This window comes from Tiliqua scincoides, chromosome 2 (assembly GCF_035046505.1).
Source record: "Tiliqua scincoides isolate rTilSci1 chromosome 2, rTilSci1.hap2, whole genome shotgun sequence".
NCBI lineage: Eukaryota > Metazoa > Chordata > Lepidosauria > Squamata > Scincidae > Tiliqua > Tiliqua scincoides.
This window is the reverse complement of record NC_089822.1, coordinates 227,060,477-227,083,920: the sequence shown is the minus strand read 5'-3', so window position 1 is coordinate 227,083,920 and position 23,444 is coordinate 227,060,477. Positions and strand designations below refer to the sequence as shown.

Below are 23,444 nucleotides of genomic sequence, written 5' to 3'. Positions count from 1 at the left end.
CACTGACTGCATTCTATGGGGTGTGTGTGCGTGCGTGCGTGCGTGCGTGCGTGCGTGTGTGTGTGTGTGTGTGGGGTTGCACAGGACTCTTCGGGGTAAGCCTCCACTTTCCCCATGGAGGTCTTCAGTTCTACAGAATCAAGGAGAGTGAAGACAGAGGAAAGGAAGAGGGAAGGGGGTTAAGATATGGCCACATGTGACTTACCTTTACCATTTTAGTGGCAAAAGTGGAAAATCTATTAGTAGTTATTTATGCAATTTATATCCCACCTTTCTCCCAGAAGGGCACCCAAGGCAGCTTACAAAAGTGTTAAACATATAAAAGCTATAAAATACCTAATAAATATAAAAGTACACACATACACACAATACAATATTAAAACCAACCAGTGTCAAAGCAGCAGCTATAAAACCACAAGTCAATTAATATAACCACCAACAGAACCTGCAACCCTAAAATACCTTGCTGAGGTCAGGAGCCATTTTGGAAAAGAAACGTCTTTAGGCCTCACCAGAAGGCTTCTTAACCCAAAAAGGAGGGATTCCATAAATCAGGTGCTGCTACCAAGAAGGCCCTATTCCTAGCTGCTATCCCCTTAACCTCTCTCAATGGCAGCACACCCAGGTGGGCCCTCTCAAATGACCAGAGAGGATGGGTGGGCTTATACAGAAGAAGATGGTCTCTCAAATATGCTCAATGAAAATAAACACACACGGCCCATCCTCCCAAAACCAATCTATAACACAGCCACCCATATTTTATCCTATCACTGGCATCAGAACAACTACTCCCACAGATTGCACAATGAAGGAACAAGATAGAGGGAAGAGGAAAGACACTAGTCTGCAGGGATGGGAACTTGAGTCATGTGATCCAAGTCCAAGTGGCAAAAACACATTTTTTTCATTGACTCATGCAGACTCGAGGCCACTCGAGTTTTTTCATTGACTCATGCAGACTCGAGGCCACTCGAGTTTTTTCATTGACTCATACAGACTTGAGGCCACTGTCTCAGCACTCGGTTCCATGCATGCAGACTCGAATCTCTCTGTGTCTGGGTGTGCTTGTTTACTTTTTTTTGCAGCTTGAAAGACCTCGTGGGGCCATCATTCAGACCAGGCGAGCAGCAGGGAAGTTCCAACCAGGAAGCGGGGATTAATGTTTTGTTTTTGCATTGAGTGGGGGGGGGAGCGGATTCTCTTTCCTGTTTTTGAAGGAACTGATGATCATTGGATGAAGGATGGGTGGGCTGATTTGCATGAGGTAGAGCAGAAGGAGAAGCCTAAGGGGGTTCTTGCCTTAGAATTGCCTGGAGAAGCCCAGAGAGGGGGAAGCAGTTCATAGTGATCATGCTTTCCAACCACATGTCTCCTTTTGGCTCCATTGTTACTTGGCAGGAGGAAACCTTATCGATCATACTGGTAAGGCTCCCAGCTGCTGCATGTGACCCTCCTCCCTCTTGCTGCTTCTGTCCCAGCTCTCATGCAGTCTGTCCCACCCCCTCCCACCTTGTTTACAGATGGGATAGGGACATCAAGGGAATGTTTAACTAGAACTCGGATACACACATACACACCCTGTCAGCAGCTCCTTTTTTCCTGTGGAACTGCACCTGACACTTGTATCAAAATGACTTGTGACTCAAGTCTTTTTGAGCCGCGAAAACGCTCTGGGCAACTCTGCCCATTAGGACTTGTTTTTGAGTTGAGTCATGGGGGGCAGAGACTCGTGACTTGACTCAAGTCAAACTGTGCTGGATTTGCCCATCTCTGCTAGTTTGCAAAATATGACCCATCAACATGATGCGCCAGGACCACAGACCTCTCCCAAAACTCCTAGCCAAGTGTTTACCATGTCTAGCCAGGTCCTACCACCATTACACTCACCACCCCCATTCTCACCAATTCCACTCCAGAATCATCCTCACCCTCATATCAGTCCCTCATCTCCCTCTCACAGAGGTCCAGGCTCACCTCACTCTCTCATTCCTCCCCCAATTCCCACACCAAGAGTCAAGGGAAACATCAAAGAGGGGAAGGCCCTCACCCTCATAAGTCCCCAAAGGAATGATCCAAAGGGATGACACTCTTTGGTGGCGACCTGTTGGTCATGACTTACTAGTGGTAACCTGCCCCCACAGTCAACCTGGGGGAAACCCCCAGCCCTGGAAGCTGGCAAACAGGGGTGGGCATGTCCCCTCACCAGGCAGAAATTGTCAAATGTTCGTGCCATGCTCTCACAGGTGCTTGTAATCAAGGCTGCTGTTATTGCCACACTTCTCCTGACCAGTTTGCACCTTCGCGCGCTCTCTCTCTCTCTCTCTCTCTCATCTTCTCTCCAGCAGATATCAACTTGAGTGGGGGAGAGAAGACAATGCTGCTGTTCCATTGGCTGCGGGTCAGCCAGGGGGAAAACCCCAGCCTTGGAAGTTATGGTAGATATAGAACCCAAAGCAGTAACTAAGCAGTACCTTAGATACAAAGCCAGAGGCCTATACATAGGAATTGCATAGATCACGGACCACTCATGAACCAGAAGCTGTAAGAAATCTGTGGCATTATAGTTCGCTCCGTTCTTAATAAAAGGTTCTTTGTGTTACTGAGCCTGCTTCTTGGGTAACATGGTACTGTATGCCAAGATCACTGAGCTGATATTGGAGAACGACAATGCTCTGAAGAGGTGTTTTGTCCGTGGGTGCGGGGACTGATGCAGATAGTGGGAGGCTTCTGAGAGAGGGAAAGTAGCTTAGAGTTACAACTGTCTTTCCAAGGAATATCTTACAGCAGTGGTTTCCAACCTTTTTTCACTTGTGTTCCTCTTGGCAGCCCATTTCCACAAATTGTAACCCCCCCCCCCGTATTAGCAAAATGTTTGATATAGTTGCAGTTATTTCAAATGTATATGTTTTAACTATAAATAAATGGCCCAATAATGGGATTAAAAAGCAATGGAATCATTTTTATAAAACACACAGCAATTATTTTATACTCAATAAATGTTCTGTGTGATCCTTCAACTTGTTTTGAGGTACGTAGTTTTTTGAAATGAGGTTCAACTGATGCAAGATTTAGTCTTAAATCTGGAATTGCATTCCGCTTACTATGGTATTTATTTTTTACGAAGGCATAAGAAGAGAAAGCCCTCTCCACCAGCTCTGCATCCCTGTTTGTATAGTTGGCATATTCTGTTTGTAAATGCCACAAGAGTAAAGAAGGTTTCATGCTACCCACGTACTACACTCTGGGGCTTAGGACAGTCCTCATCTCCTATATATGAGAACCCATACTTCATGTATTCATCACAGCATTTTCTCTTTTTACCTGTTTGAAGAATTGAAGACTGTGCCTTTTCACTGTTTTGCACCTAAGTGTTAGATGTGCCATGAGAATTTCTTGGTTGATCATTTTCAGTATCATTTTTGATTGTGCCAGTTTTCACCTACTGATTGATATCTGATAGTACACAAATGCATGACCAAGAGCTAGCTGTTAGTGGGGCTTGTGCAGCCAGATAGCTGCCTTTGTTTCTGCCTTGCCAGCCCCACACGGAATTCTAATACAGACCTGCCTTTTTCTGCCATTATTCAGTTCTTTTTTGAGTACCTCTAAAGGTCCCAGCAAGTACCACTTGGGGCTACATGTGCCCTGGGGATGTCATAGGTGTGGTGATGGTGACTTATGCAGATAGTGGAATGCTTCTGAGAGGGAAAATAGGTTAGAGTTACAACTATTTTACAGAAGCATACCTTACATTATCCAATATGAAAGAAGCCTAGTCTGCAAATGTCTGAGATTCTAGTGGTTTATGGCCACTAGATGTCAGGCAAAGCCAGGTTTTGAACAAAAGTTGGAAGTTCTTGGCTGCCTAGCCCTCCAAAATTAGATTTTCTTCATCAGGCAAGTAGGATTGCCAAATGGAAAGCTCTCGTACCTTTAAAAGTAATGTAGAAAAGAGAATCTCACCAAGTTGATTTATAACCTCAGTGGTTATAACTCAGATGTATGCTGGGTAGAGATTAATTTATTTGATTTTATTAGGTGATTGAACATATGTACCATATGTAAACCAAATAGCTGTAAGAGCTGTAATAGCACATAAGATAAAACACAAGATCAGTGTTAAAAGCAGCAGTGTTTATTTTGCAGTGCTTCCCAAAACTTGCGGCAGGTGATGCTACAAGTTAGGATGACCAAAGATACTTGCAGACACCCACACACGTCAACCAACCTGATATCATCCGAGAAAGAAACCGACTGAAAGCGACCCTGAAACTTCTGTACTGACCACAGTAGAAGCATCAAATGCACTATTAGGGAGCAGGTGGGGGATGCCATGGGGGCCTAGTGCAAGTTTTCATCAGTTTGACCCTAGTGTTACTTCCAGGCCAAGTGGAGGTGGTTGTATGGAAGGGATGGAAGTGAGGAGGCAGTAGAGCTCTGAAACAGTAGGTCCTCCAAAACAAGTCTCAAACCTCTAAACACTGGCATCGCTAGGGAAGTGCAGGGGGAGTGGGCCGCACGAGGGTGAAGCGCCAGGTGTGCGTGTGTGATGCGCCCTGGGGGGAGGACGCACTAACTTCGCGGCTTCAGGAGCTACCCTGTCATGCCATGCACCATTGGATGTGGAATGTCCAGTGGAACGCAATGCAAAAACAGAATTGAAATAGCTCCTTTCCTTCAAAAGTTATGGCCAAAAAACAGGAAGGCAAAGAATGCATGGATCCCTATGGAAAGTGAGCTGTATCGCGCATTTACTCATGAGTAGGCAAACTTGCCATCCGAAAGGAATCCAACGACACCAGAATGGTCCCGATCCAATGAATGAAGACCCCAAAAACACAAAAGGGAGAAGGAGGTCCCTGCTTTCTCCCAGCGTCGTCTATTGAGCTGGAAATGAAGCCATGTGGCTGCATTTACTTGTGAGTAGGCGTACTTGCCATAGTTCATGGGAAAGGGCAGGCTGAGAGGACTCCAAAGACATCAGAATGGTCCCAATTCAATGAATGCAGCTCCCAAAAACACAAAAGGGAGAAGGAGGTCCCTGCCTCCCTCCCAGCTGCAGTCTATTGAGCCCTATGGAAAGCAAAGCAGCCTCACGGTTGTGTTTCCTCACGAGTAGGCAGATGTGCCTTGGCTGCTGGTCAGGCCAGGCAAAGGGGAATGTGAGGACACCAGAAGGGTCCCAATCCTATGGAGCTGGAGCACAAATGCTCCAGAAGGCAGCCTCCCCCCCCCCCAAGGAGGACAAAAAAGAAGCTTGAACTGGTAAGGGGAATGCTTTCTATTTTGCACTTGTAAAGCCAGGTGGGTCTTTATCTTGATGTGCCTGAAATAGAAGAACTTTAAACTGGGTACTGGGAGAGCTGGAAATCTCACTGATTCTTTTTTTTGGGGGGGGGGGGGTTTATTGTAGGCAGGCTACAGAGTAAGCCCCATTGACCACTATGGGACTTACTTCTGAGTAATGTATAGGCTTGGGCTCACAGGCTCCAATTCTACCCACACTTTCCTGAGAGTAAGCCCCATTGACCACTGTGGGACTTACTTCAGAGTAGATTCACTTGGTGGAACAGGACTGGCTCCCCCTTATTTAATTATTTCTTTTCTTTTAATTTAATTATTTATAATTATTTATTTTAATTTGCTTGATGATGTCACTTCTGGCCATGACATCACTTCCAATGGGTCCTGGACAGATTGTCATTCTAAAAAGTGGGTCCCAGTGCTAAACGTTTGAGAACTGCTGCTATAAGGTGTTAGTAAGTTGACACGGGGTGCGTGTGTGTGACTCTACAAGTTTTCAAAATCAGAGTTTGGAGGACTAATACCATCATGTATATATCAGTCAGTAGGTGGCAAGCTTCTGGGGGGGAGAAGGCAGGTTTTTCCTCAATTTTCACTTTTTAAAAATCGCAGGTGTGACATCACTTCCGGGGCATCATTCTGAGCTTGCCACCAGGCTACATGATCATTAGCTATGCCACTGCTCTCAGTGATTTGTTAGCATGAAAAAGTTGAGTTATTAAATGAAGTTATTAAATGAAGCCTCCTAGATCCTGCTGTTCTCAGATATCAAATTACTGGGGTAAATGAGCCACTCCAGACTCTGAGATGCAATAGTACAGCAGTGACCAAATTTACTTAAGAGCCACATACGATAAAGTTCAAATGTTTTTAATCCAGTGGCCTTTCAGTTCATACCTGGTAAATAATGATAAAGCTTGAAAAATTTTTATTTACCTTTTATATTAATAGTGATGCAAAAAGCAGCTCAGCTGACATTTCCATGAACCATACAATATATTGTCAAAGAGCCACAAGAGGCTCATGAGCGGTGGTTTGACCATCCCTGCAAGCATATGATGCAAGCATTGAGCAAAGGCTATGCCTGGAGACTCTACTGGCCCAACCATGAGGTGAGGTGGACTGCATCAGTGGCAGATTGTGAGGGGTCAGAGGGGAAAGCAGATTTGGGGGGCACTTCACCCCAAGTCTGTCAACATACATATCATCCCCCTCGTTCCCTTCCTGCCCAGGCTGCCTTCCTTCAAGCTGGAAGTGCAGGATTTCTTGCTTTAGTTATAAGGATTGTGTGTGAAACAAAACCGTAACACTTCTGGGTTTGAGAAAACTGCAGAAGCATGGCAAGAAACTTAAAAAAAATTGATACAGTGCAATGGCAAGGGGAGGCAGCTGCAGTTTCAGCATGGGGCAGCACTCCAAGTCACAAGGCCTCTGCTTAGTGAAGTAAAAAAAGGCACAGAAAGACTGTAAGGCCACAGCCTTAGGCAACTGAACTCTCTTAGCGTTGCTAGTCCAAAATGTGAGAACAAAACCTTCCTTTGTTCTCTCTGTGCTAGTTGAAACCACTATTAGAAGAGGTGGCAATAGAGCTTACACAGGTTTTGCCACAACAGTAGATGAAGAAAACCCTCATAAGTAGTGAGGAGTTTAGGACACAATCCTTCAATTTCGTACAGGTTTACAGCAAGGCGTGCACAGGACCTCCTGACACCCGAGGCTGCAAGCCAAATGCTGTCCTTTTTCCTCAATTATATACCAGTCTCTGTTCCTCCCACTCTCTTATGTTCTAGCCTAGCATAACACTTTCTGCCCTCTACATTTCTTTCTGCCATCTTCTTTCTTTTCCAGTCCGGAGAGTGGAAGGAGTGAAGGCAAGTAGGTGGACAGAGATGAGCATCTCCCACCAATCTACTGCTTGAGGCAACCACCTCAGTTGGCCTTATGGATGAGCCAGCTCTACTTTATACAGAAATATTTGAGGGTTGGGGGCAACTGGCTGGCTGCTAATGAATGAGAGGCAGCTCAGATGAATTGCTGCTCTTATTCTACCACTAGATGGCACACAAGGCCACCATTAGGTCAACCTGCAGATGGGAAAAAAATAAAAGTAGGATTTTAAACTTCCTTAAAGGTTGTTTAGGGAAAATTATTTCTTTTTCTCAAGCCACTTCTTATGCGGCCCATATAATTAGAGAAGTATCATGGGTTGGCTGGGTCAGGCACTGGGCAAGGGCCCAAACCCATCGGAAGGCCTCCTGATCCATGAACGCTTACTACCACCGGTGGCTCTTGAGGTGGCATTGGGGGGGTGGGGCATGACACAGCGTTTTAGCCCAGTCCCTTCAGCAGCCTGGCACCAGCATTGCACAGAACCTAATGAGTTCTCAGTGTAGATTTCCAACCCACATACTTGAAGATTGCAATGAGCAGGGCTGGCCCATTGATGATGCAGGCTGAAGGCCAAATGTCAAAAGGCAAGTTCAGGGAGGCAGCAAAATGCCCTGCTCCCAGCATCTCCTGCTGCTCTCTCTGGCCCGCCACCCACAGAGAAACTCCAGTTTGCACTCTGATCCACTTTCAGGCAGTAGCTGCAGTCCTTTTCTTCAAAAAGCTGCCATCCCTGACCTTCAAGTTGCTCTGGACACAGCCTCCTTGATCCACCTTAGTCCTGTTTGAAATGACTCCAAATAGCAGAGAATGGTTGAATGCAAGGGAAAGAGGGTGGCTCCTTCAGTCACCTGGGGGAGGGGACAGCTTGAAGCAAGGGAGACAGCGATTTGGGACTTGCTGGAACAGTGTGTGAGCACAGGCTGGGCCTGGCAGCAGAGTGGTATATTTAGTTTGGTTTTCAACCATCCTATTCTAATCAACCCCATAAACTATCCGACAAGGCTGTTTTGATGCTGTTCAAAACTGAAGTAAACATGCTGATAAAACCTTGAAGGATATTTGGCCAGGATAAATCCATTTGGGTATATGGGGCTCAATTGTTTGCTTGAATTTTAGAGCCCTTTTTATTCCTGACCAGGACATCAGTCACCAAAGCATCAACCCAAATTAAGACATGCCCAGTGTGTTGTCTTGCCCTACGCATTCTGTAAACAGACCATAAAGGCCTGAAGATGCTACAGCCAGGAAAAGAAATGGTCTTTATGAATCCCTTCACTTACTGTCTGATCTATCAAGGCAGATGCCATTTTCTGATATAAGAATATGGGGAAAACTTTAAATTCAATACATCTCCAATCTATGCAATGAAACAATACATAAGAGGAAAAATTTCAAGTGTCTTATATAAGCTTTCTGCTTGGATGCTTTTCCCAACTCTTCTGGAAAGATGATGGTTCAGGTGTCTGCACACATTACACTCAAAACATTTTGCTTGAATTATTCCCTGTTGTGGAATGGATGCTCCTTCTAGGTTCCTTCAACTGCTGAAATCCCTCATTATCTTAAACAGGAGCCCCAGACCTCAAATTGTGGAGTCAAGACATGCAGCTGAGAACCTTTTCAATCTCGAGATGCCATTTCTCTGCTGTTGAAGATGCTGATCATTGAGCTTCCAAAGATGGCTCAAAGAATTTCCTTTCTTTAATGCATGTTCCTTGCCTTCACTGGATGACTACTAGTACAAAATTCTTTTCCTTCCTGCTTCATTTCCATTAACCAGAACTGGCTGTAATAATTAAGATCGTCATCATATGCAGAGACTGACTTAAGCATCACTGGTGCACAGAGTACTTGGAGTTGCAGCCAAAGTACAAGCACAGAAGCAAGCAGAACCAGCCAACCTTTATTTCCTTGCTATTGGTAACAGATAGCATAGCCCTGTACCCAGCTGAAGGGCTCCCAGCTAGCAAGGAAGCATGGTGATGGGAGGTGATTCTGCACCCCCACCTTCCTTTTCTGCAGCCTGAGCAGGCTAATAGTTCTCATGTGACTGATTATGTCAGAGGCAACACAGCTGCATCACGTCCTATGACTTGCCTTTGTACCACATTTCATTCATGGCTTTCAGGCTGACAACTCCAGGATAGCAACAGTTGTCAGAGATGCAAGTTGTGCGGCATTACAGGGCTTACATGAGGAATACAGGCAGTGACTGAGGTACTGAAAGGTTTTTTCCCCTTAATTCTTTGTTATTTTGCCTGTCTCCATGGTCAACATTCTAGCCTTCCTGTCAGCCTTGAGGTAGGTGTGAGAATGCCACCCATTATGTAACAGGGTTGAGCATAGATTTGAAACACCATTTTACCATATCCAAGGATAATAATCAATTGCACTGCCTTTCATTAGCATCGGGAGGATGCAAATAACTTAATTATGGTTTCAGAAAGCATTGGTCTTGCACAGTGTAGGTGGAAGGAGCCCATTTTCTGTCCAGCTCTCCAACAATCCACCCTTTCCTCCCACAAGTAACTGCTGGGAGAAGAGTGTCACTTAATATGTTGATGTGAACACATGAACTGATAATGCAATTGCTTCACATACCTCTCACTTAGAGTAGTATTGCAGAGGACCTGTGTCAATGAAGAGAATGTTGAACATGGACAGAGGAATTCTGGGGTTCAATCCCTATCTGGCCATGAACTTCAATGGTATATCTTGGGGCCACCCTTTTTCAGTACAACAATTTTCAAGCTGTGTTCTTGAGAGCTTGTGTAGCCAGTTTTGGGTATATTCTAGTTACAACAGATGAAGCCACAAGGCTTTGCCAGGGCCCTACATGAACCCTAAAAACATAATCCATAATCTTGTAAGCAGAGATTCCTTGAGACAAACTGATGTAATCACCTTTGGGCGAGGCCACAGCTTGGCAGTCCAGCACAGGTTTTCCATGTAGCCCCTAGGTTCAGATCTGTCACAACTCCAGTGATCACAGCTCACTGTGGAAAAGGATTGGAAAAGGTTTCCGCTTAAGACCTCTGCTGGTCAGAGTAGACGGGATTGGGTTAGATCAGTGTTTCTTAATCAGTGGTACTTGAAGTGGTGTCCAGTGGTATCCAAGGGACCCTCAGACCCCTGCTGCCTGGTAGTGAGACCAGCAACGCAATGCCAAGCTGAGCCTCCTACCTCTGCTTGCCACAGGCAGAGCTCCAGCGTGAGCTTCCTGCATGACTGAAAAAGCCCTCTTGTCCACCCTGAACCTCTTACCGGTGTTTGTTGTGTTGCATCTGGCTTCCTAATCCAGAGGTAACTGGTGACGACATCATCGCCAGATATTTCCGGTGGTACTTCCAATAAGTGGATGATGTAAAGTTACACAGCAGGGGACAAATGTTGAGAAATGCTGGGCTAGATGGACTGAAGGCCTGACTCTGTAGAAGGCAGCTTTGGGGGTCACATAGCATACTGAACTCACACGGCTGTCACAGCTCAGAGGAAAAAAAAACACACACTACAGGCAAAGCCTCAACCAACATCTTGTTCTCTAGAATAGAGACCTTGGTTGACACATTAGCATTTCATGCCCTCACAGGTCTAATAGCTATCAATACCTTTAGCTTACGATTTTTTTTACTTTCTCTGACCCAATCCTGGCAAAACTGTCTGGAAAAATACTGAACACCACAATACTTAATATCTGAGGTCTTTATTTAATTTTATATACAGTATAAGGAGTCACAGACAAACCTGTGACTACCAGACAAGACAAATGTCAATCCCTCCCAACAATTAGCAGCTTAAAAGATCTATAAACTACAGTGTTACGTTCACAAGTGTCATTTCTGTACTCTTCATCCCGTGCAAGTGAGTTTTTATTTTATACTTTTAAAAAACCACACTTACAGTTATGTCAGTTGCCTACTAATGCACGATACCACCTGGCATACACAACACATACACACACATACACACATACGTACTTAGAACTCTTTAGCCACATTCAGAAATCTCTGAGAACACCCAGCCACTTCCCTTCATCATCATCTGGCTTCTTCAGTGGTACTGCTTGCAGTGTTTACTTCCTATAGTTCTGTCCCCCACCCCACCACAAGTAGCTATAAGACAGCATCCTTTTTGGCCAGTGGATCCACCTCCAAAACCCCACAATGAATTTGGATTAGCAAATGTCCACAAAACTGGAATAAACCAAGGAATTACTATGAATACACTCAGTATCACCAAGTACATATTCAGTATCATTTACTGAACAATGTAAGGGAAGAAAAAAATTACAAGTCTAAAAATGTTAAGTTTTCACTTAGGTTCTTTTTAAATAGTAGGGAAAAGGCAAAATATCTGTGAACCTTGGAAAGTGTGTTAAACTGTCACTTTTCTTTCCATCAAGGCAGTCGTGCTACATTCTCTCTCTCTGCGATATGCTGACATATGATTAATATATTCAACACCTCACCCTACCCAAAGAGGAAATTGTGTAGAAAAAAAATTCCACAGTTCAAAAGAGAGCCATACCAGTAAAAATAATAATAATAATAATAATAATAATAATAATAATAATAATAATAATGTTGCACACACACACACTACTCATTGGCAGTTACTGCATTTAACAAGTCATTCAGGAATGCTTCACCTACCAGAAAAATACAGCACTTGTAAAAGGAAGTGAGAGTTTTAAAGCTAGAATCACATTTCAAAACAATTAATTTTTGTTAAACAAGTCTGATGCAGTCACAGCCCTTCACACGCCCAGTGCGGGGGATGGACGGACTGTACAAGCTTGTTAGGAAAAAGGGAAAATAATGACACTAGAACCATGTTAGGATAGTCAGTCAGATGCACACTGACAGCAAACTTTTAGAAAGGGAAGGCGTTGAAAGATGATTATAACTACAGGCCAAAATAATTTCACAGAATGATTTTGGAGATGAGGGGTTCTTATCTATCACTTTCCTTCTGGAAAACAGGGCAGTTAAGTCTAGCAAAAATTGTACATCCTGAACTCAGAAGCTGAATTTTTACAGGAGAGAAATAAAGTCTACTTTTGAGAATTTAACTTGTGGTACAAAAGTGCTCACAAATAATTCATTTCATGGATGAAACAAATCATGAACACACCGTAGGATCAAAGATGATGCCAGAAACGGGGTTTCTATAAGAGGCCCACCTCAGATTGTAGTCCCTCTGCTTTTGCTTAGTTTGAGGATATCACTATAAAAATTAAGGGAGTTGGGTTGGTGGGAGGGGAGAGAAAGCATACAATTCTATCATATATTAGGTAGAGTGGACACGAATTCAGTAAAGAAGTGCTATAGTAGGCCGAATGGTAAGATACTAAATGCCACCAGTTTTCCATCTGCAATTCTAGGGAAAGAAATTATTTTTGGCTTCAGTGTATTGAAATTGGCATATTTATTTCCTCACAAGGGCAAGCAGATATTTGCCTGGGAACAACAAGGCATGATATTATTAGCATGAGGAACCTGAGTATACAAAGGGCTGCAATTATGAAGTGATATGCTGAAGTTTTCAAATGAGTGGAGGCAGAAGGAAGGCTTCCTGCTGCTGACTGATAGAAATCAGAAAAGCAAGTCCCGTTTATTAGCGTAAAAGGAGATTACATGGTTCTAGACAGAGTAAAGCCCTAACAGCAAGAGTTCCTGGACTTCCTGTTACACATCATTTTAGGTCACTTGGGCATTGTTAGGTTGTGAGGTGGAACACTGGCCAAGAGTGAATTACAATATGTGATTAAATTCCAGCACTGTGAAAGAATCAGGCTGAAACAGACAGCCAAAATTAAGAATCCACGTGAATTCCATAGAAATAAACCTGTTGGCAATATTTTAAAAAAGGCTCCAGAAAAACAGGACACCTTGGCCAAAGAGTCACAAATACAACTGACATTCCTACAATCCTTGGGCCAATTCACAGGTCACCAAAAAGCAGGGAAAGCAGAAGACAAATGGCTCACACTGTTTCTTACCACAGTTCTCCAACTAGCTAGATAGTATACCTTACCTAGGTGAGATCTGAGGGTCATCTAGATAGATAAGATGTAGAAGTTTCTATTTGTGTACTAGAAACAGGGAGAAATATAGAAAATACGTGGGGATGAAAAAGGCCAGACAAGCCACTGACAGTTCTGCTTTCCCCACTTCTTGGTAATGTATAACCCAGCTCAGTAAAGCTGTACCAAGTATGACTATACTTGCCAAGGGAAGGGGGTTTGCTCTAAAACATACTATGTGGGCACAAGATACTGAGGGGCTCTAACCACAAAAATACTAACAGTGAACACTGTCAGCCTGCTAATAGGACAACTTTGGTTTCAATTATCAGGAGTTTATTTGAAGAATAAATTAAATCTGGGAATATCTAAGAGATCAGCCTTTTGACCTGATATTTCCTTGAGAATTTACTTTTTCCTTCAAGATTCAGGGTAACTTTTTGAACAGACCCTAAGTGACTGGGTAGTCTATGTCCAATCAACAACCCCAACATTGGTATACAGAAACCTAAACTGAGAGTTTAAATCTCATGGATTATTACTGAGATTATGACCCCTAAATACTGGTTTCTTTTCTCAACACAGAACTTCTGCTTATTCACTTAGTTCCTTTCAAAAGTTACCTTTTATTTCTTATTAATACAAAACACAGAATTCCTTACTCTCAGGAGATTACTGAGAGTTCAGCTGTAACAGATCTGGGGGTGGGTGGGGTGAAAGCTTCCAATTCACCCCTCATGAGAGAAAAAAACAATGTGAAGATTGACAGGAGGATAAAGAGGATCTATTTTTCCCCCCACAATGTTACATCTGAAAGTGCAGGATGACACACAAAATCACATTTGAACAGATCTGCACTCAGCTACCTTCTGCCCTCCTCAGAACTGCTGCAGGACAAGACAGCTCACATTTATTCATACATCTTCATGAAAGAACATCACTTTTTTATTTTATAGGGTAGAGAGAGAGAGAGAGAGAGAGATGATGACCCTCCCAACCCCTAAGTTCAAAAACAACCCCCAATAAGAATAACAATTAAAAAATCCTATTAGAAACAATAAGGAAGCACTGAGAGTTTGAGTATTACACTCTTCAAGTATGCCATTTGGATTTTTAACTCTGTGACTATACATATATTAAAAAACCGTAAAAGTGCGACCAAGGGCTTTGCTTAAAGTATTTAAAGGGCTACTTCAAAATACTGTAGCACAACTGTGCAGTTACTGTTTACAGTATGACTCACCCACTTCATATATCTAGCCAAAAAGTTTAACAGGCCTTACAGAAAGAGAACAGATGCCAGGTGGCAGAAAAGGCTACCCCACCAACGGATCCAGAGAGTTCCATGCATTGCACTGGTCTTCTATTAGAGAAAGCCACCCTGAAGCTACACATTCAGACTCGGAATGTAGCCAGGTTTCACAGCAGCATTATGGGATCGTTGCGGTACCATTGTACAAGGCTGTGCACTAGATTAACCTTTGTTATGCTTTATGTAACCATTTTCTCGTCTTCCCAAAAGGTTTAGTACAGTAGTTCAAGACATAATTTAAATTGCCCATTGGTGTGCTCCAAATTGGTGTTTTAGTTTCGTATTCTTAAGGAATCTTAAGATTTTGCATCCAAAGAGAACCATGCTACATAAAAAAATTATCCAGGATTTCTGCCAAAAAAGAGCTCTTGAATAAAATCTAAAAAATACTATTGCCAATGCGTCTCATAGAGAGAAAACGTTATTTTAACTGTAAACAAATTCACACTCTGACACTTTAAAACTTCAGCAGAGGAAGGAGTTGCTGACTATGCCCTGCCACACTCACTTCCCAGGGCAAACTGGAGTGGGTGGGTCGACAACCAGTTTTTCGTGATATCATCTAGGTGGTGAAAAGAGCCGTTCCAAGTAGCCAGTTATGGCATCCCAGTGCTTGCACAAGAAGGCAATGAAGACCACTATAAATAAAGTGCTGAACGTCCTGCTGCGAGTTTTCATGAGAGGGACAACACAGTTGGCCACTGTGGAGACAAAGACCAACAGAACAGCCATGACAGCCAAGAGGATGTTGATCAATTTGCCCAGAAGGTTTCTGGCAGTGGCATTCTCCAGGCCCTCCAACTGGACAACTTGCTGCTGCTGTTGCTGGAGTTCCATCTTTGAGATTCTGGTCTGACATGCTTCTAGTGCTTCCTGTCGAAAAAGAACAGTTCAGTAATTGCATAGTTCCTTATTTTATCCATGTATATCACTTATTCCTCACCTCAGGGCCATGACCCACCTGGTACTGCATTTGAAAAATCTTCCCCCCTAAAAGGGGGAGCAACTGGTGGAGGTGAACCCATAGGTGAAGGCATCTGTCACTTCCAGGTTCTCCCTGCCGCCACCTATAGGGAGGTAAGAATGGGTTTTTTTACAGGGGTTCTTACCTCCCTGTAGCAATGGCGAGGAGAACCTGGAAGTGATGGGTGCCATCATCTACAGGTCCTCCATCATGTTCCAACCCTGTCTTAAAGGATCAGGTTGGGAACCACTGGTGCATATGCTAGTTACAACCAAATAGTGTGCAGAAAGGAAAGGGCTCAAATGGCAAAGGACAACCACTGGGCTAAGGGAGACATGTGAATGAGTTGCCAGTCTGACACTGACCATGTGCCAAGGACCTGACAGCTAGGGTGGTAATAAAAATCTATGCCTGACACATCCTCTGAATAAAGCACTGGACAGTTACTGATGCACGTGCTGGGATAGTCTGCATTCCTTGATCCTCATTCACAGTCTGCAGGATGTGAGTAACTTCCTGCAGGACAAAAAAAAAGTCTTTTCATGTTGCACAGGTATAGGTACTTAATTAACTGCAAGTATAAGAATGATGCTTGTTTGTATCGCTCTTACACCAGCCTCTTCATAACTTATAAGGACAGGATGGATTTGTGATTTAGACTTGGCAAAAAAAGGCAACAATGTTCTCCATTCCAACACTGCAGCCCTTTAACAGTGATTCTTGGGAGACATATTGAGAAATGCCTCAAACAACACGAAGTTAAAGCCAATTCTCACCTCATTTTCAGCTACTTGCCCTAACAAGTTCTTTCCTGCATTAATGCTCATTTACCCAGTGATAAGGGAGACGGGGGCATTGCTTTGTGCCAATTTCTCAGTCAGTTATATAAGTGTCATTTATACTGAGCAAAAATAGTATCAGTGGGGTAAATGATCAAAATGGAATAATTGGCACAACCCACGATCTTGAAATTCCCAACTCTTAACTTGGTTTGAATGCAACCTCAAGTCAAAATGAAGCATAGTACACAAAGGGTTGCATCCTTAAGGGAAGAAATGCCTCTGTCTGAAACAGTCTTGGAAGAAGAGAGCTAATTGAGGGGCTAATTAAGTGCAACAGTGGCATGACGTGGATCATAGAATACAAATTGTGTTACACAGCTACAGAGGAGGTAGGGTGAGACACATATATAAAACTGTCCTGGGTACTTGTGCCTCCACAGCTTTCTTCCCCTCCACCTCCCAAGTGGTGCTTTTCATAACTGGAAATCTTTCTGGTCTTGGAGCCTGGTCTGGAGAAAAGCCACTGGCAAAAGAGGTATTCAATTGTCCACGCTTGCCCACTTTTCATTTACTTTAAATCACTCTGCTTCCCCACTTGATTGCTTTGTGGTAAATTAATGATCCAACATAAACATTCGCTGCAATAATTTCTAGTTAGCTTCTCAAACATTATGTTTTCCACACATGGTAACTCCTACAAGGCTTGGAAGGACAAGCTACATATAAGTCTTTTACAGGAGTTTGGTTGGGGCCCTTGCTCTCTGCCTGCAGCTGCAACTCTAAAATCCAACTTTCCATATTTGTGGACTAAAAAGAGTTAAGGGCAATTCAGGACTCTGAGAATGCAGTTCAGTAATCAGATTCCATAATCAAAGGTGATTCAAATATAATATTGAACCAACCCACATTTGAAGAAAGTGCATCAAGAGATACAGTTTCAGCAACATGGAGATCTACTTGTCTCTTTCACCCACCTGAATGTCTCTGGCTCGTTCATAGGACTGATAAGCTATTTTTTCCTCCATGCTGGCCAGTTCCTGCTTTAAATTGAGGATCTCATTCTGGTGGAGCTCAGTCAGGTCATTCAGCTGCTCTTCTAGCCGCTCGCATCTAGAACAGAGAAACTTGTTATCAATTTATGTACTTGTACATATTTATTACAATATTTCAGTCCTGTCTTTCAGGATGGCTACTTTGGGGAATGTCAACAATTCTGAAAGCTAAAGTTGGCAAGTTCTTTTTTTGCAATGACAAGCAATGTTTTACCCCTCCTCAGGCTCCTAACATCTCTAGAACTTTGAAGTGCTCTGCAACAGCATCTTAAGTATTTTTCATTGTCAAGTAGCTAAATCTACCTCATCCCCATTCTTGCTGTAATTGAACCTGGAAGTTATTGACTAATTCATAGACCTAATTTTTTAATCTTACAATCATACTGCTAAAAGTTAACCAGCTTCTGTAAAGAAATTGAGAACATCACTGAGAAATGAATGATGAAAATGTGACTAATCTCCCAGGCTAAGAATGTGAAGCGTTAGGCCTGGATTTATAATAATGTAATAAATAATTATTGTTTAAGCTGTGTGGGAAGAATGGATGCTGGGAGGAGGATGGATAGCCTTTGGGGCCTGATTGCATTGAGACTATTAAAGTAGTGACACTTTTTTTTTATTGTTGAGCCTTGGAACCAGCCTCACATGGTCCTTCCCTAAAGAATGTAAAATAGTCTATGAATGTCTATGTAGGGCCACATCATCATATGTATAGGTCAGCTTAGCAGACTTCTATTTAGCCTCCAAGAAAAATTTGGGACAAGCCAGTTCCAAACTATTTACATTCTTTAGGGAAGGATCAAGGCTCAACAATAAAAAAGTGTCACTACTTTAATAGTCTCAATGCATTGGGCCTCAACAAAGTACTCAACAAACAATTAAGAATAGTTATGTGAGGACTTGAGGCTATGAAAAGTTGGCTTAAAATACAAACAGCAAATCCATGTAGGATGAATGAATGGCCAAATGTATGACCCATTATTTAACTATCATTTTTCTTGGCTTTGTTCAAGGGAAAGACATCAAACACTTATTGCCAATCTTGCATCCTGATCTGTTACAAACAATCAGAATTTGATAATGGCAGTTCCATATCCCTAATCTAGAGGAAGCATGAAGGATGTGTTGGAAACGTACTGGGACATGGAAACACTGGCATTATACCTTCTGCTCTAATGAACTGGAGTAATACCAGCATATGCCAAAGTAGACTGTATGTTCCTGCAGGACTATTTGTGCCAGTACTCACCATGGCCGCTGTTTTTCATGGCAACATTTCCATAAAAAGATTTCTGAAAAAGTACAGGTTGAGTCTTGAGGGTTCCAGTCCCAGAACTCACTTGGATGGCAAACATGGCACTATAGCAAATCAATTAATAAAACCAAGTGCCTTTGCTCAGGTGATTTAAAAACAGCCTTGCTGACTTTTGTGATGTTATGATAGAGCCATTAAGACGAGCCATTAAGAGACAATCCAACAATCAGTCTCTCTCCAGGCCCTTAGAAAGGATTGTCTTACTTTTAAGTCTTCAGGGGGAAGGGAGGGGGTCGCTTGGAGAGAGAATGATTGATGGATTGTCAGCTGGCTGCCCTCTCTCTAACTATTGTAAAGAACTGTTTTCCTTTAATTTAAAGGGCCCTTCTCAACACGTTGAGATAAAAATCTCTACAACAGTAAGAAAAGGATTTTAAAGGGGTGCATTTTCCCCTTCTCCAGGGATCAGCACATTCCTTCTCATTTGCAGGGGCCATTCCTGTTGAGTCAAATCCTGTATAACAAGGTTGGGCCTGTATTTCCATATCCAGTAAGTAACCACATGAAACCTTTAACACAATGATTTGGGGCTTCCAGATGAGCTGGTGACCTTTTCAAAAGACACTTCAGTCCCAACATTTTCTGTTCTAGGAACTAAGTGCTGTTTCTCTGGAAACCTCAGAAAATTCACTATCCCTGGGTCAAAAATCTACTGCTTTTCACATCCCTCCTGTAATGGCCAGATGCATTATATTCTCTTTAAGTGTTGGGAGACCGCCTGGGAATACTGGGTGCTGTAGGCTTATACCATAGTCTTTCAAGATTGAAGGTTGTCAACCACCAAGTGTAATCTTTAAATATTTTTTCTATTATAGCAAACTAACTAGACCAGTGTTCCTCAAACTGTTGGCTGGGACCCACTAGGTGGGTCACAAGCCAATTTCAGGTGGGTCTCATAGCACCTAGTTCAGCCGCCACTGAAAATACACAGCTAAAATACAGGGTGCAGAGCTGCTGGGCAGGGACATTTGGCTGACTGTGGCTAAGGTTTGAAGCCTAAACTGATATCACTTCTGGTAATGACATCATTTTCAGGTTAATGACCACTTCTGGTGGGTCCCAACAGATGGGCATTCTAAAAGTGGGTCCCAGTGCCAATAAGTTTGAGAACCACTGAGCTATACTGTTGGAGTGGAACAGCTCTTTCCCTTCCTTCCAACACCACCAATTATGGTGGTGAGGGATCAGCAATTATCAAATTAGAGAAAGTTATCTGCTCACTGGGGTGGGGGTATGCAAAGTAATGCCTTTAGAACTAAGCAGGAAGAGGGAAATCGCATGCAGAGACCAGAGGGCCTGAACCAGGGGAGAGTTTTTCTCTCAGTTGCTTCCATCATGCTTCAATCACTTCCCTCTTTGCTCAATTTCTAAGCCTCCTCAGAGTTGAACAAAGAGGGAACAGATAAGGATACCTGATTGTGGACTTGCCATCAGCTTCCCTCCCTACCCTGGAAAATAGACAAGGAATGAGCAGAGTGTGAATAGGAGAGTGGAGAATTTCTTCCCTCATAAGATCAGAGTACAAGTGTGGGAGGAAAGGGCAATCTGGGATTGGAGAACTCTTATCACTTTTTCCTGCGGGGCCAGCTCTCACCTTGGCAATGGTGTGGATGGCTTTAGGAAAGGGCTCGTCGATTCATGCAAGATGCTGCCATGGCTGCAGACTATGCAAGAGATTGGCCTGACTCATGTTTAGCATGACCATGATACAGTATAGATACATGATCTATACCCTGGAATGCATGGGTTTTGATGAACCTGTACTTCCTGAAGAGAGGAAGAAAGCATGTGCAATTGAATACAGTATAACGTGGCTAAACTGCTAACGTTTACATGACAAACGTGCTCACAAAGGCACATGGGATAAACACAGCCAGGTAACCTTGCATAACTATAATAATACAGTTTTAACACAAGCCTTTACAGTTGCCTCACCAACTCTAATCTTGCTCTGTCAGGACTATTTTGCATACTGAACGTACATGATTCTCTAGGTTCTGCAGGCTGGAAGTGGTATAAAACATAATGGATCACTCCCCCATATGCAGAAAAGGAAGCTGCTTGCTCCTAAAGAATGCTGATGGACATTTTCATCTTGCTGAGATTTAAGGTGTTAGTTTTAACTTACAAAAGTATTGAACACCTAGACCTGAAATATCAGATGTCACCTTTGACTCCCAAGTCAGATTGTGATTACAGTTGTCTTAAGAATATAGAAAACAGCCTTGTATACAGCCAGACCATCGGCCCATCTAGCTCAGTAGAGTTGACACTGACTGACAGTGGATCCTCAGTTTCAGACAGAAATTATTCTCTGTCCTATCTGGTAGTGCTAAGGACTGAATCTGGGAACTCACTGTATTTAGCCACAGCCTCTCTCAGTTAGCCAAGAGAAACTATGGCAACAGAGAGGCATTCTCTGTAACTGCTTCCCAGTGCTGGACACCATTTTGCTTAAGTGTAACACACACCTACATCCCACAAAGCAGTCTTTAAATACAATGCAATACTTGAAAAGCAATTTAGTGGCTAATGATAACCATGGGAGTAAATGCAGTTATTTACAAGAAACCTGCAAGAAAATCTCAAATTGAAAATGGGTGGGTGGAACTGATCTCTGCAATCACCTAGACCACAGAGAAAAGTTACTGTAATTTTGTTCAGCCTCACTCCATCACTTAAATGTCTTTACTGAGATTTCGTGCACATGCAGAGCTGAATCTGACTTTGAGGTGTGTTAAAGAACACACACTTTGGGTCCAATCTTCTGCAGCACCACCACCAACCCATGTGTGATTGCTTTGGAGAGAGAGGAAGATAGATTCTGCTCAGCCTCCCAGCAGAGAGAAGAAGTAGAGAAAAGGAAACTTGCATTCTTCTTTCCCTTGGAATCTGTTCAGGGCAGTTTCAATTCACTACCAGTCATGCTACCAACAGTTTCCAGAAAGTCTGTGGGCAAGATGACCCTGGGGAGGCTGGCACAGTGACCTCCTTTACATGGCCTCCTCAGTTTTCCTATCTGTTTACTCCATGTGCTGGCTGAAAGGAAGCAGACTGCAATTGCTTTCCTTCAACCAACACCCTTGCTGTGCTATCATAGTTAGTGCCTTTGCACTGACTTCCCTGCCAGGAATATTCTCCATCTGAGAATATTCCATCTCCAGGAACAACATACTCCAGAAATTAATAGGAACAAGATGGGGAGCTTCAGCCACAACTCTCAGAACATCAGCATTAGGATCAATCTGTAGCAGAATACTGTGCTCCAGTATGGCTTAACAGCTGTCATACTAACAAGATTGATGCCAGATTAAATGAAACCATGAGAATCATAAGCAGCTGTATAAGACCCACTCCTGTCTGTTGGCTACCCATTTTGAGCCACATAGCACCACCAGCCCTACGGAGACAAGAGGCTTTAGTGAAAGAATATAGAAACATCACCAACAACTCATTTTTACCAGTGCATGCTGATCTTCCTCATCTATCTATCAATTGGTAGGCTTAAACCCAGAAAGCCTTCTCTGGCACTAGCACAACATCTGCACAATAATTTCAACATCAATGTCCATTGGAAAGTTAAATGGGCAGTTGACCATCCAGGAACAGGTAGATATATAGTCAATCCTACACTTAAGGTGCCAGGTTTCGACTTGCCTCGCCAGCACTGGAAAACTTTGAACAGGATCCGTACCCTATATGGTGTTAGTCAAGACTCAATGTTTAAATGGGGGCTAGTATCTACCCCACAGCGTGATTGCGAGTTTTCCTGCCACACCATATATCACATTGTGCAAATTGTGCACATTGGCTGCAAATTGAGGGCATATACTGGCCCATGATCTGACTTTTTCAATGAAGGTAACTCTGTCCTTGAATGGCTGGACGAACTGGACATTGTTATTTGATCTAGTTTGTTATATAAGTCCATGTATTATATGTCATACGCTAAATAAATAAATCCATCCGATGGAGGAGACATACACACACAATCCTCACTTGGGGACAGTTTTGTGAATAGGGGTGTGTGTGAGTGAGTCATGGGGGGCATGTTCTGATCCTTCCAAAAGGGAAGAGTGTCTATTATGAGTAGCAACCCTCTCTAACACCCTTCATTTTCTGGCCTCTGTGCTTCTGAAACTTAATAAGGTACAGTGCTATTTTGATGTTATTGTGCTAGCTTTATAGTGTGGGTTTATTGTGTTTTTGGAATGATGAAGTCTGCTACCAACTTGAACACCTGGAAAACAGCTTATAAAATTGTTGGCATTTATTTTCTAAGACCTTCCAATTTCAAATCTTCCCCAGGGCCTATGTGCTGTCTTACCAGCCCTGTATTTTTTTTTTTTAAAAAGAGGGGGCTACCAAAAATGTAATATGCTCAGTGCTTTCAGAACATTCCAGTAATGTCCTCTAAATACTGTTATTTTCCAAAGTCATTAATACTTAGGATATTCATTGCACTCCAACAGAGAGGGAAGAATACCAAAACTATATATTTTTGTAGGACCCTGGCTGTGGGCCACTGCTAGTCAGTGTTGGCAATACTGAATTAGATAGACCAATGGCCTAACTCAGTAGAAGGCAGCTATTTATGTACATTGTAGCAGCACTGTGGCATGAGCCTTTTAAAAAAGTGGCTCCTACAGCACTGTTTTAATATCTTAAAAAGGTATCTAAAAGTAGTCAAATTAATATGTGCTGCCACATTTTTTACAGCATATCATCCTGGTCCAGCACTAAGAAGTAATACTCAAGAACAAAATTTCACTTTCTACTCCCTTAGTTCCCAAAGTGCAA

The 23,444-nt window shown here is 42.9% G+C and overlaps 1 protein-coding gene across 3 annotated transcripts in view; it reads right to left on the bottom strand.

Moving 5' to 3' along the window:
• Positions 1-10,881: 10,881 nt before the first annotated feature.
• TMCC1 (transmembrane and coiled-coil domain family 1) overlaps positions 10,882-23,444 on the bottom strand; it is a 162,657-nt gene continuing 150,094 nt past the window's right edge. For all 3 annotated transcript variants that reach the window (XM_066616459.1, XM_066616458.1, XM_066616460.1), the window contains 2 exons: positions 17,252-17,387; positions 10,882-15,404 (listed from right to left, as the gene is read on the bottom strand). In XM_066616459.1, the coding sequence (XP_066472556.1) occupies positions 15,090-15,404; positions 17,252-17,387 (451 nt within the window). In that variant the 3' untranslated portion in view covers positions 10,882-15,089. The remainder of the gene's footprint in view (positions 15,405-17,251; positions 17,388-23,444) is intronic.